Source organism: Typopeltis vanoorti, chromosome 2 (genome assembly GCF_054136105.1).
Source record: "Typopeltis vanoorti isolate ZY-2024b chromosome 2, IOZ_Tvanoo_1.0, whole genome shotgun sequence".
In the NCBI taxonomy this organism is placed as follows: Eukaryota; Metazoa; Arthropoda; class Arachnida; order Uropygi; family Thelyphonidae; genus Typopeltis; species Typopeltis vanoorti.
In genome coordinates this window covers 175,170,544-175,186,091 of record NC_143550.1, presented here as the reverse complement: position 1 = coordinate 175,186,091, position 15,548 = coordinate 175,170,544, and the positions used below count along the sequence as shown (strand labels likewise).

Here is a 15,548-nt window from a genome sequence, read left to right as displayed (position 1 = left end):
TGTCAACCCTGTAACTGCTTCTCAAAACTTTGAAAGTCTCGATCATATCACCTCTCCTTCTTCTATCCACCAAACTCCGCAGTCAGCATTCAATCAGCCGATCCCCATAACTAACATTGTACAGTCCTGAAACCATTTTTGTTATCTGTCTCTGTCCTTTCCACAGTTAATTTATCCCCTTCAAACTGTGGGGACCAAATTTGAGAACAATAGTCAAAGTGTGGTCTGATCAGGATTTTATACAATGGAATGATAACTCTTATCTTTGCAGGTCAGCATCCTTCTCAGTATTGCAGCAATCCTCTGTGTTACCTTCACCACCTTTGCAATATGCTCTCTGAATTTCAGTTTTATATCAATTGTCAACCCAAGATCTCTTGTTCCCCTACTTGCTCCAGTACAGCTCCTCCAATTGAGTATGCAGCCTCCCATCAATGGATCCCAAACTTCAAGACTTTACATTTTGCTGCATTAAACTGATACCCTATTCATTTGCCCATCTGTCTAGTTTATTCAAATCCTCTGGCAGGGCTGCCACATCTGCATTATTACTAATAACCCTTCCCAGCTTCACATCATCTGCAAACAACTGAATATCCCCTTGCAATCCATTGACAATGTCATTGATATAAAGGAAAAACAATAGAGGTCCCACTACTGAGCCCTGTGCAATCCCACTTGTAACCTTCTGCCTCCTTAATATATTTCCTAATTGTTCCTCCTAAGATGATATAGTTTCCCTGACTCTCTGCACTACGTCTTATTCCAATAAATAATTTCCTTTCTAATATCTTCTTTTTATGTGTTTCTGCCACTAATGCCATCTGTTTCGTCTTCTAATTTTTTTCGGAGTTCTCATATTTGTAATTTCTGGTTTTTGAATCATATTGAAGATATCAGAAACTTCCTTTTTAATATCTTCATTTTTATATGATTTTGCCATTGATGCCATCTGTTCAGTCCTTTAATTTTTCAAAGAGCTTTCACATCTGTGGTCTCTAGTCTTTGATCAAGTGCTTTGTTTCTAACCCAGTTCTCAGATCAATAACTTAAAACTGATTTGAACACTGTCTTATACGCTACTAGTTTGGTGTTTTGAATAATTTCTCTCTTGTTACATATAAATTTATTCAACTGGTTTCTGACCATACCACCTTTCTTATTCTATTGTCTATTTCCCGATTTAATTTGCCATCTTTACTAAAAACTGTGCCTAAATAGCTGAAATATTTTATTATTATAATTTTCCTGATTCCCATGGAGTCACAAGACTCATTGTCTATCACAGTGGCGCACTCAGGATTTAATCTTGGAGGGGGCCGGGAGCTTAGGATTTAACCTTGGGGGGAGAAGTTGAGTAGACGATTTGCGAATACACACTACGCATCGCATACGACCAGTGACTAAGAATCTGCAGTGATTGCTAATTCCTAAGTAGTATAGAAATAGAAGACATGACATAACATAAATAAAAAAAAAAAAGAATTTTAATTAGGAAAAGATTTTTCTTGTCAAAAAAACAGGAATCATAAAATGTCTAATCAGAAGAGCCAAAACTAATTGTTCTACTTCTAATTTTTTACAGAAAGAACTTTCTACTATCCAACAACACATGAAACTCAATGGCTTTTCTGAAAAGAGTACACAACATCTTCTCGATTCTTATAATCCACCACTAAACAACAAAGATTCAATACGTCGAGTTTCAATGCCATACATCTCTGGGATTTCAGAACCTATCTCAAGAATTCTGAAGAAATATGAGTAACAGCTACGTATTCACCTATTAACAAATGATCTTCCTATTTTCCTTCTCCTAAAGACAAATGCTCAACTATGTCTCTTCTTGCAGTTTATTAAATTCCCTGCAACTGTGATCTCTCCTATTTTGGACAAAGTGGTGGCTCTCTTGAAAAAAAAATCCAAGAGCATCAATCCTCCATTCATCGCAACAAACCTGAAAAATCTGGATTGCCTCAGCACGGGATTGAAACTAACTACAACATCCTTTGGTCAAAAATGCCTCTTATATAGATCCCGCTATAAATTTGAACAATTATTCAAAGAAAGCGTAGAGGCATTACTCCATCATCCTAACATGAATTGGAATGACTGTATATCTGTATCAAAAATCTGGGAAAGTCTAATCAGGATAACTCATAAATTCATTTTAATTTTATGTTATTTAATATTATTAATTAATATCTTTATTTCAATCATGTCTCTGCTTAATAATATTCCCTTTAATGCTTAGTAATATAACATCACGCGGCTTGTTCTATTTTTAAATGATCTATTGTTAGTATTCCACCTTGTATTTTTTAAAACTGTTCTTGCAGTGCCACTGAAGATGGTCTGCAATTTTCAGACCGAAATATTTGGCTAATTAAATTTCTTTCTTGTGTTTACGTGCTTACATTATTTCATCATATATTTCATTCCTATCAAATCCTGGTGACCAGATCTAAGCACAGAAATCCAGATGTGGTCTGATCAAAGCTTTATACAATGGGACCAGCACACTTGTGGTCAGTGTTATTTGTTTTATAGGTTCTTCATTGCAAATGCAGCTGAAGTGTTCTATGTTCCTTCCTATTTTCATAGTTAGATCTTTTTATTGCTGATTTTTGCCAAATTTGTTACAGCTGTTATGCAATTTAGTCAGAGAATCCTGGAGATTGTACTGGATGTGTTTATGAGTACATCATCATCATCATCACCACACTCTTATTTCATACTTCCAGGGATTATTATTATTATTATGATTATCCCAAGACCTCATGGAGTCAAAGACTCATCCGGGAGGTCCTTTTATCACACACACATCTTATCATACCGTGTCTTAAACACACTCAAACTCCTTGCAGACACCACACACACTGGCAAGGCAAGGCATTCCAATCATTCACAACTCTGCACAAAAAAACCTGCCTCTCACTCCCCTACTCACACCCTCTTTATACAGTTACCAGGGATGACATCTGGTTCTCCACTGATCTCCTACTATTCTCTGTAGAACTTCTCCACCATTGATCCTATCACAACCCCTCACCAATTTCTAGGTCGCTATCATATCTCCCCTCTTCCTCCTGTCCACCAGACTCTGAAAATTACATCTTCTCGATCTTTCCTCATACTCGGCATACCAGTCAGAAACTACCTTAGTCAGTCGCCTTTGGACCTATTCCAACATCTCTTCATTGTTCTGAAAACCCAGTGACCAAATATGGGCACAATAATCAATGTATGGCCTAATCAAAGCCTTATACAACGGAACAAGAATCTCCCAACTTCTACACGTCAGTGTCCTCCGCATCATTCCCAGAAGCCTTTGTGTTGTCTTCGCAATTTTCGCGATGTGTCCCCTAAATTTTAGATCCTTATCCACTATCACCCCCAGATCTCTTATTTCCTCTACCTCCATAACAATATATTCTCACCAAGCATAAATTCTGTATCCCATCTTTGTTTTCCAAATTTTAAAACCTTACATTTTGCAATATTGAACTCACATCCCCATTTCTGTGCCTAATCACTCAATTTATTCAAGTCTTCTTGTAAGGCCACAACATCTTCACTACTCTTTATGGTTCATTCCAACTTTGCATCATCTGCAAACAACTGAATATCTCCTTCCAAATCTTCGCCAATGTCATTAATATACAAGTTAAATAGTAATGGCCGTAAAACAGACCCTGAGTCACTCCACTAGTGACTTTCCTTTTCCTAGATATCGCATCCCTATATACAACTTGTTGATACCTATCAGATACTCAGTCCATCAGATACCCAATCCACTGCACTAATCTAATATCCAACCCCATCTGCTCTAGTTTGACTGTCAACTTATCATGAGGCCTTTGGGAAATCCAAGTTTATTACTGTGTATCCTTCTTCTCTGTCCAAGGAAGCAGTCACTTTATTGTAATAACTAAGTAGATTACTAAAACATGACCTCCCTTTAGCAAATCCATGCTGTCCATCAAAGATTATACCATTGTTGTCAACCCATCTCTGGATCCTAGCTCTCACAAGCCTCTCCAACAACTTAACCACAACACCTGACAAAGAGATAGGCCTATAGTTTGATGCTTTTTGTTCGATCACCTCGTTTATGAAGTGGCACAATCTTGCCCCTCTTCCACTCCTTAGGAACTTGACTAAGTTTAAGACTTGTATTAAAAAAATATGTCAAGGCAGGTGTCAACTCCCTGGCACATTCCTTCAGAATACGCGGTGATATATTATCAAGTCCCACAGCCTTATTTACGTCTAGTTTACTCAACTCCCCAAACACCTCTTGCTCACTTACAGTCAGTCTTTCCTCCCCATCATCAACTGCGCTCAATCTCTCCATGAAGTCACATTCACAAGATTGAAAGAACTATATGAAATGCTCATTAAGTATCTCCACCACACATTCTGCAACAGCTGTCTTTGTACCATTTTCTCCAATCAATGTCATCCTTCCATAACCATTCTTTCTTTTGCTGGCTATATATTGAAAGAACTCCATAGGATTCTTTTTGGCTTCATTAGGCAACTGCTGTTCATACCTCTCTTTAGCTACGCTCACAAACCAAGTCACCCTCCTTGCCTGGTCTTTGTAGACATCATGAAATTGGTTATTGCCGCTTCTCTTATTCTGCCTCGACAATGCCCTTTTTCTCTGTATCGCATGCTTAATCTCTTCATTCATCCACCTCACACCTACGTTATTTAACCTTCTCACCCTTGGAATACATTTAGACATTGCATCTACTAGATAGTTTTTGAAAACTCCTCAAGCTTCATTGATCTCTTTTCCAGCTAACTCCTCATTTCATGCTACACCTGCAAGCTGTCTCCTGAGCTCTTAATAATCACCCCCCCCCTTGTAGTTCCACATATACCGTTTTCTCACAGGGGTCCTTGCACTGCTGGCAACCACCCAGGTAATCACCTCATGGTCACTCTCACCAATTGGTGGATGATTTGACACCTCATTTATAATTACATCCTCTGACGAGATGACCAAATCCAAGACCCTTAATCCTCTTGTGCCTTCTGTTACATACTGTCTGAGGTAGTTATCCCTGTTTCCATACTCAAAAACTCAAGAAACTCGTTTTCTTTACTTCCAGTTGCTGTCATCGTTCCAGTCTATTTTGCTATAATTAAAATCACCGATAATGATCACCCTTTTCTGATTTGCTTGGCTAATATGACTATACATTTCACTATCATCACCATTCACATTACCTGGTCTATAACAACATCCCACCAAGTATTTTATTCCATTCATCTCTATCTCACACCATACTGCCTCAGAACCACTGGCACTATTTCCGTCTTGCATCTCTACTTTGTATGGACATAGCTCTTTCTCTATTATGAATAGCACTCCCCCTCCCTTTTTACTCCTTCTATCCTCACAAAACACATCATACCCTTCCATATCTATTCCTGTCAGGATGTCATCCTTTTCCAACCATGTCTCACTTATTCCGACAATCTTTGGGTGAACAGATGCAATTAGTTCAACCTTTTCATCTGCCTTGTTTCTTATACTTCTAGCATTTGTATACAAACACAACAGATCATTCCTGGATCTACAGCTAGTTCCACTGATATCACTCACTTGATGTGATCTCTCCATACTCGACTGGGGCCATTTCCCTTTCTGCTTTTTCATTTTAGAATCCTTTTCAATTCCAGCTATTTCCTCTTGATCCCTGGTCTTCACTTTCCTGTCTACACATGCTTCACCTCCTCTTGGAGCATCCACCTTTCTCACGCTATGTACCCCTATCCACCCTGAACCCCCCGTTTCCCTGCTCCTCTTTCACACCCATTCTCTCATTTTCTATACTCATACCACTCACTTCCCCATTCATTTCCACTTCTTCAATCTCTCCTGTCTTACTCTCCTGCTCTTCCACATCACTCCCCTCTCGATCTGATTCATTCTCTCTATTCACTTCTCTACCTTCCAGCAGAAGTCTCTCCAAGCGACTCACACCATAACCACTCACATGCAGTCCATCGCTCCCATCCAGCTCACTTCATCCTTCAAACTTATTCCACACATTAACAAACTGTACTCCCATCTCCTGACACATTTCAGCCAGCATATCATTCATAATCCTTGCTTTCTACCTCATTTCACCACAGTGATACCTAGGCAACACACTGACTACCCTTCCTGTCATACTATTCTCTTTTATCTTTCCAAGCAGCCTCCTGATATTCATTCTGACACATTCTTTTTCCTCTCTCAAATCATTTGTACCAATTAATACTATTAACTCCTTTGCTCGCTCCGCCTCATATCCAATGCCTCAATCACTCTACTCATTTTATTGCCTGGAAAACATACCTTGTGCATTCTATCCTCTAACACACCTTTAATAATGGAGTCGCTATACAACGCCACTCGCTCATCTTTCTTTAACTCTTTTCATGCCATCATGATTTATTTGAATAGTTTTGACCTGAATTCTCTTAATTTCATTCCACATCCATTTCATTTCTTGCCTCATCCAATCTAATTCAACTTCCGAATCTCACGACACATTCTCTCTATCATTCAATCTTTCTAACTTTCTAACTCTCGATCCCCTCTTCTCACTTTCACTCTCATTCATCTTTCTTTGTTTCTGTACTTTCGGTCTAACATGTGTCCAACTTTCGTTATCATTCTTCTCACTTTCACTCTCATTCATCTTTCTTTGTTTCCATACTTTCAGTCCAACATGCATCCAACTTTTGCCATCATTCATTCTTTTTTTGCTATCATTCATTCTTTCAATTTTTTTCACTTTCGATTTCTATGTCACGCCATTTCTAGTTTCATTTGTTCTCCCAATTTTGTTTTCTTCCGCCACTCTCGGCTTACTTTTGTCCCTTTTAACATCCGTTACGGTTTTCAAATCCCTCTTTTTTTTTTTTACTGATTTTTTAACATTTTTTCGCGTCTCTTTCCCACCATCCTTCTCTTTCAAACGTTCACTCATTTTCCCCACGACATTCTCGCTACTAACACTTTCTGTCATCAATTTCATATTTCCATTCATCAGTTCACACTTCGCACACATACCCTTCTTCCATCCGCTCTAAACATCCACAAATCATTTATGTAATCGAAAGAACACATATAACAGATCTCACACTTAACGAAACGACTGAAATCTAAATTAAAGTCATGGAATGACAATGCTGCCGCCATTTTTTTTTCTTTTTCCCTGCAGGTTACTAGGTCTAATAATAATGATTTCGTAATTAAATTTAGGCAAGAAAAATCCCCCACACTAATAATACTGGTAACACACAACATTTACAGCCACTCTTACTCAAACAATTACGCATATATACTTAATTATTCCTAGAATAACTTATCTCAATCAGGAGCTCTTCTTAGAGATGTCCACAGTGCTTGGCTCACTAGATGGCTTATTACTTTTCTCTGTCTCCCTCTACTTCATGTATAATCCTCTCATGTTAATCTGGTAAAACCTTTTCACCAACTTAAATGTTTATGTCACAATACCTTCTCTCCGCCTATCCACTAAAATCTGCAGTTTGCATTTCCTCCCTCCAAAATTAACATTCAAGGCTTAGTATTGTTTTTGACACTTCTCAGAATATTCTCCAAAATTTCTTTCTGACCAAGGTCTTGTACAGAGCTACTCCTTATATCTACTTATCAGTAGTATCTCGCTTATCAAAATGACCATAATACACTTGCATTCATCACAGATTTTGATATGTCCTTTAAACTTTAGTTCTCTGTCAACCATCATCCACATCTTCCTGCTGGAATACATTTCCAATCAGTATAATACACTTTTCCCTATGCTTCTTGTTCCCTGAAATGGGAAAACCTATTTACTTCCAAGTGTGAAAATGAATAGATTTATTTCCTATTCATTTCCAAGTGCAGAAATACAGTTGAAAGTAGAGTCTGTGTAATTGAAAAGGAAGATAGCATTCTGTGGTTTCCATTATGAACAATGCTAAACAGAGTGTGTTAAAACTGAGTTAAGAGATAGTAGGAAACTGTTGAGAAGAAACAGAATTTAGCTATGTTGCTTGCAAGGAAGTGTTAATGTTTAGCCTGAAGCAATTCATTTGCCATGAGAGCCTGTCCAGTAATTTAATACTAAAAATATACATTATTTTTTCACAATTTGAAAAAGTAAATTCTTATGAGAATATTATAAAATGCTTGTAATACTGAACTTCACAAATATCAGAGTTTTTTTTTGTCTGTTATTGTTCTTCTTAAAGCATAATATTTTCTCATGTTTTGTTTTTTGAGAAAAAATACCTGATGAATGTTTATTTTCAGGATATGGGACTTTCTGAACCATTGTACAGAAATGCTTTTTCTCATTTAACATCACGAGATAGCAAGTATTTCTGGACCTCAGGACAGTGGATGACAGAAAAACAAGGAGGATCTGATGTTGGTCAGTAGACTGAATAAATTCTTTTGTTTTTTCTTTAATTTTTATTTATTTATAAAAAAGTAATTTACATTTACTATATTTATATGTATTTTCAAGTAATGAAAGCAAAGTTGCATCTGCTACCTTAACATGTTTGCGCTGGGCAGTGTTTGCCATGTGTAAATCTCATATAGTAGGTTGCATTTTCACAAAGCTTATATGTCATGTCAATTGCAACTATTTCAGTAGAATTTTATTTGTAAAATTAGCATTTTTGAAGTGTCTGGATGATATTGAATATCTGAAATGTAATTCAAAACTGATTTCCAGTTATATATATATATATATATAAGCAGCTGTTATATTATACGTATCTTCTGGAACTGAGGATGTTGGGACAAATTTGTTTACTTAGTTTCCATGTTTCTTTTTTTCTCTCTCTCCTCAACCTGTTGGTTGGTGGGTAGCATAGGCTGTTAGTTTGACAGTTTGGTAATTTCATTTTACCAAATTAGTAGTCCAGTCAGAATGTCTTTGTCCTGTCATGTTATTTCTCCTTTTTTCTAACATATGTAGTATGCCACTTTTTTCTTCTGCCTTTTTTAATATGTTGCTATGTTCAGCTACAATAAATCTGTTTTCTTTGCATACATCCAACATAGTCTGTGAGAGTGGAGTGTTTTTCCATTATGTGTGTCAGTTCCATTTGTCTCTCATTACACTATTTGTTCCTAAATCCGCATTGTTAGCCTAGTGGCTTTGTGCTTCGCAACCATATGACTGGAGAAGGAGTGTCCCAGGTTCGATTCCCAGCAAAGACGTGAGGAATTTGAGGATCTTCCTCAGCCATAGCCAAGTTAGCCGGTCTTGGGCACGGGCAGTAGGGTTTTTCCCGCCAGTTAATCTGGCATTTTTCATCCCGCAAGCAGGCAAACCGGCCCCGTGAACACACACACAGATCTACATCCATAAATACTTAACCTCCCATGAGGGGGCTCAACTCGCCCCAATAGGGACAGGGGAGAAAAAGGGAGGAAACTTCATACGAATAAATATAAATGAATAGTGATAAACAAAGCCACTTGTTTTTCTTGCTTCTACAATATAGCATCTCTTGAGGTCGGAAGGTTTTTCATGGTATAGGAACATTTCTATTTCAGTTTTCAAAAACAACAAACATACTAAAACTTTATTTATTTCTGAAAAAAACAAATACTTCTATGTATTATAAAACATATTCATATATATTTATTAAGTATTTATTTTTCTAATCCACAATAAAATACCACATATATGAGATATCTATTATTGTTAATACAGAAGAGTCACTGACAAAAAAAAAAGTAACGAATGCAGGATTATGAAAGTGTGGATGATTCTGATAATGATCAGATATTATGTATCCAAAGGCCAAAATGCTGAATAAGTTAGTTGTAAAATGGATGAATGAGGGGCTTAAGCATGAAATCTGGAAGAAGGTACTTGAGAGACAATACATGATGAATAATGGCAATAATCAGTAACATAAAGAGAATAAAGAACAATCCAAAAGAGTGACTCAGTAAGGAAAACAAAAATAGAGTATGAGCAGAAATTGGCAAATGAGGCAAAGAAAAACCCTAGAGAGTTTTTTAGATATGTGGCATGTGGAAGGAAGAATGATCATGGCAAAATGAGGTTAATGGATGAAAGTGGTAGAAAATGGTAATAGTTGCAGAAGACATTGTTGTATTCAGTGAGGTATTCAGTGATCAATTTATAAGGGTGTTTCATCCTGATCAGGGTGGAATCATGAGGAACTTAGGAGTAGAGCACATAGGAGAGGATGGCTTAAATGTGAGTGAGCATTAAGGGAATATTCCAGGGAATTGGCAGTAACATTGGCATACCTGTTTAATAAAATTCATATAACAGCACAGGTTCCAAGGGAGTGGGAGGAGGGTAAAATTGTTCCACTGCATAAATTTGGTGATAAGGCTGTAGTTTCAAATTATAGGTGGTTTGTATATCTGGGGTTGTGGTGAAGGTACTGGATAGATTAGTGAGAAGCAAGATACAGAAATGGGTTGATAACAGCAGTATTCTCTGTAGTTATCAGCATGGATTTGTTAAGGGGAGAGATCATGTTTCACTAACTTAACTTATGTACTAACAAGGTGACAAATACCTTGGACAGGGGAGATTCATATAGAGTGGTGCACTTAGATTTTGCAAATGCTTTTGATAGACTGCCACTTGACAAGCTCTTAAATAAATTGAAACAGTTATGATTGGATAACAGACTTCTGAGTTGGATCAGTGACTGGCTGTCGGATAACAGCCAGTCACTGATGTTACTGTAGGTATCAGAAAGTTGTATATGGGGGTACGGTATCCCAAAAGAGGAAGGTCACTAGTGTAGTGCAGAGGTCAGTTTTGGGGCCATTGTTGTTCAATTTGTATGTAATGATATTGGGATGGGTTTAACTAGTGATATGCACTGTTTGCAGATTATGCAAAACTGGGGGGAGCAATGCAGAGTCAAGTAGATGTTATGGACTTACAAGAAGACAATAGATTGAATGAATGGGCAGGTAAGCAGAACTATTCAATTTTGAAAAGTGTATGGTTTTGAGATTTGTTAAGCAATGATGGGATGCAAAGTATACACTTGGTGGGTACACCTTAATGAAAGTAGACGAGATGAGAGATCTATGGGTGATGGTGGACAAGGACCTAAAATTCAGGGGCCACATTGCACAAGTTGGGAAGGCATCACATTGGATAATAACAATGATGCAGAGGACCCTGACATGTAGAAATAGAGAGGTTATGATGCCATTGTATAATGCCTTTGATCAAGCCTAATATGGATTATTGTGCACAGATTTGGTTGCTGGGTTTTCATGATGACAAGGATATGTTGGAAAGGGTCAAGAGAAGACTCACAAAGGTGGTCAACTTTGGAATGTGGAGTATGAGGACAGATCGAGAGTATGTAAGTTGCAGAGTCTCGTGAATAGGAGGAAGGGGACATTATTATTATTATTATTATTATTATTATTAAGAGAGACCTCGGGGAGTTGGGGGACTTAATGAGGGAGGTCACATACTACATGCACCAGCTATCATACTTATTCTTGAATTCACTCACACTGCTTGCACTCATAACCTCCAATGGCAATCCATTCCAATCACGCACTACCCTATGAGAGAAAACTCTAGCCCTCACCCTCTTCTTGATTATAATCTTGGATATGATTGAGACATATAAGCTAGTGAAATGTTGTTATCAGGTTGACATGGAAAAGATTTTTCATAGAATGGGGAGGGGGGGGTAGAACAAGAGGCCATTGCTGGAAACTGTATAAAGGAGGATGTGAGCAGAGGAATGAGGAGTGGGTTCTTTTCATAGAGAGTGGTTGGTGAATGTTAATAATAATAATAATAATAATAATAATAATAATAATAATAATAAACTGAAACAGATGAGATTGGATAACAGACTTCTGAGTTGGATCAGGGACTGGCTGTCAGATAGGTATCAGAAAGTTGTATATTGGGAACAATATACATGGGTTTAACAAGTGATCTGCAGCTGTTTGATGATGCAAAATTGGGAAGAGCAATGCAGAGTCAAGCAGATGTTATGGCTTTACAAGGGAGCTTGAATAGATTTCATGAATGGGCAGGTAAGTGGAACTATCAGTTCAGTGTTGCAAAGTGTAAGGATTGAGATTTCGTAAGCAACAATCAGATGCAACAGTAGCGCACTCAGGATTTAATCTTGGAGGGGGCCGAGCACTCAAGATATTTAATCTTGGTGGGGGGAGGCACTCATGATTTAATATTTGGGGGGTGCGAGTTGAATAGATGATTTGAGAATTCACACTACATTGCATACGACCTATGACTGAGCATCTGCAGTGATTGCCAATACATGATACCCGTGATCTCCTCTGGCTTGGCTCTGGCAAACGAAGTAGTGCTCGGTCCTCAAGAGCACTACTTCATTCGCCTTGTGTTCACAGCGGCCGTGATTCCCAAGAGCTATACGGTATTTCCACCTTATGTGACTGCTAATTCATAAGTAGTATAGAAATAGAAGACACAACATAAATAAAAAAATTAATTTTAATTAGGAAAAGATTTTTGGAAATTTTTCTAGTGTTTTTTCCTTTTTCTTTTGGTGGGGCCATGTCCCTTTGGCCCCCTTCCTGGGTGTGCCACTGAGATGCAAAGTATACACTTAGCGAGGAAACATTAAAGGAAGTAGATGAGATGAGAGATCTGGTAGTGTTCATGGACAAGGACCTGAAATTCAGAGGCCACATTGCACAAGTTGTGAAGACATCACATCCAATAATGGCAATGATGCAGAGGACCCTGATATGCAGAAATAAAGAAGTTATGATGCCACTGTATAAGTCCTTGAGAAATTGCAAAGAGGGGGGGAGGATATGATTGAGGCATATAAGACAGTCAGGAGTTGTTATCAGGTTTACAGGAAAGATATTTCATTGAGTGGGAGGTAGAACAAGATGCCATCATTGGAGACTGTATAAGGAGGGTGTGAGCAGAGGAGTGAGGATCAGGTTCTTTGCATGGAGAATAGTTGGTGAGAGGAATGCATTGCAAGTGTGTTGTGAATGTAGATACATCTACAGATACAATGTAGATGATAACCTCTCTATTACTGCATGTCAGGGTCCTCCACATCATTGCCATTATCCGATGTGATATCTTCACAACTTGTGCAATGTGATCCCTGAATTTCAGGTCCTTGTCCACCATCACTCTGAGAGCTCTCATCTCCTCTACTTCCTTTAAAGTTTCCCCATCAAGTGCATACTTTGCATCCCATCATTGCTTACCAAATTTCAAAATCATACACTTTGCAATATTGAACTGATAATTTGACTTACCCGTTAATTCATACAATCTATTCAAGTCCTCTTGTAAGGCCATAAAATCTGCTTGACTCTACATTGCTCTTTCCAGTTTTGCAGATGATGCAAAACTGGATAGTTTAACTAGATGCATATCACTACTTAAACCCATCCCAATATTATTATTGGATTGAACAACAATGGTCCCAAAACTGACCCCTGCACCACACCACTAGTAACCTTTCTCTTTCGGGATACCACACCCCATATAGAAATTTCTGATACCTATCTGACAGCCAGTCACTGATCCAACTCATAAATCCGTTATCCAATCCCATCTGTTTCAATTTATTTAAGAGCTTGTTGTGTGGCAGTCTATCAAAAGCCTATGCAAAATCTAAGTACACCAATGTATATGAATCTCCTCTGTTCGAGGTATTTGTCACCTTGTTATAGTACATAAGTAAGTTAGTGAAATATGATCTCCTCTTAACAAACCCATGCTGATAACTACAGAGACTACTGCTGTTATCAATCCATTTCTGTATCCTACTTCTCACCAATCTCTCCAGTACCTTCACCACAACTCCCAATATACAGACTGGCCTATAATTTTAAGCATTAGCCTTATCTACAGCCATTGCTGACAGATATATAGTATTTAAGGATGGCTTCACATGGGAATAGTGGCTTAAGAAATACTTACTATTCTTTTCACCTGTACAGAGCATAGGGCCAAAATCATTGCTCTCAATTAGACTCTGTTCATTACTTCTTTCTTGATCTCATTTCAGGATTTTCCTGGCTGTTTCATCTCTTTGATGAAATTTCATGAATTGATTTCTCTCCTCCACATACTATCATTATTATTATTCAGGTCTCCATGGAGTCAAAAAGACTCATTGTGGGAGGTCCTTCCTAGGAAACACAAGTCTATCAAGACTTAATGTGGGAGGTCCCACCTAGGAAACACAAAGCATATCATACCACTCCTTGAACTCATTGATCGTTCTTGCTATCACCACTCTATCAGGCAATGCATTCCATGGTTCAGCCACCCTCCATTCAGAGAAACCACTCCTCACCTTCTTGCTCACAGCTTCCTTTCGTAACTTCCAGGGATGGTCCCTTGTCATCACTCCTTCCTGCTGTTCAATCAAGCGAAAAAACTCCCCAGTGTCAACCTGTAACCACCTCTCAATAGTTTAAAAGTCTCAATCATATTACCTCTCCTTCTTCTATCTACCAAACTCTGCAGTCTATATTCCCTCAGCCGATCCTCATAACTAACATTGTGCAGTCCTGAAACCATTTTTTGTTATCTGCCTCTGTACCCTTTCCATAGTTAATTTATCTCCTTCAAATCCCGGGGAACAAATCTGAGAACAATAATCTAAGTGTGGTCTTATCAGGGTCTTATACATCAGAATGATAACTCTTTTATCTCTGCAGGTCAGCATCCTTCTCAGTATTGCAGCAATCCACTGTGTTACCTTCACCACATTTGCAATATGTCCCCTGAATTTCAGGTTTCTATCAATCATCAACCCCAGATCAATTGTCTCCCCTACTCCCTCCACTACAACTCCTCCAATAGAATATGAAGTGTCCCATCAATATGTCCCAAACTTTAAGACCTTACATTTTGCTGCATTAAACTGATACCCCATTCATTTACCCATGTGTCTAGTTTATTGAAATGCTCTTGTAGGGCTACCACATCTGCTCTATTACTAACAGTGGTGCACTCAGGATTTAATGTTGGAGGGGGGCCGAGCACTCAAGATTTAATCTTTGGGGGGGGATAGGCTATTTGAGAAACTTTGTGAGTGGACTTTTGTGTAGACTGTTTGAGAATACACACTACACATTGAATACGACCTATGACTGATTATCTGCAGATCGCCAATACATGATACCTGTGATCTCCTCTTGCCCAGCTCAGGCAAACAAAGTAGCACTCGGCCTGCCCGAGCACTACTTTGTTCGCCTTGCGTTCGCAGCAGCCGTGATTCTGAGAGCGGGTATTCCCACCTTATGTGACTGCTAATTCATAAGTGGTATAGAAATAGAAGACAAGACACAACATAAATAAAAAAAAATTTAATTAGGAAAAGATTTTTGGAAAATTTTTGAGTATATTTTTCCTTTTTCTTTTGGACGGGGCCAGGGCTCCTTTGCCCCCCCCCCCCATCAGGGTGTGCCACTGTCTGGTACAAAGTTCTATAGATGTGGTTAGCTTGAACGTCTG

At 38.3% G+C, this 15,548-nt stretch overlaps 1 protein-coding gene across 2 annotated transcripts in view; it reads left to right on the top strand.

Moving 5' to 3' along the window:
- LOC150109682 (acyl-CoA dehydrogenase family member 11-like) overlaps positions 1–15,548 on the top strand; it is a 233,196-nt gene that overhangs the window by 37,976 nt on the left and 179,672 nt on the right. For both annotated transcript variants that reach the window (XM_090409687.1, XM_090409688.1), the window contains one exon: positions 8,330–8,450. In XM_090409687.1, the coding sequence (XP_090265813.1) occupies positions 8,330–8,450 (121 nt within the window). The remainder of the gene's footprint in view (positions 1–8,329; positions 8,451–15,548) is intronic.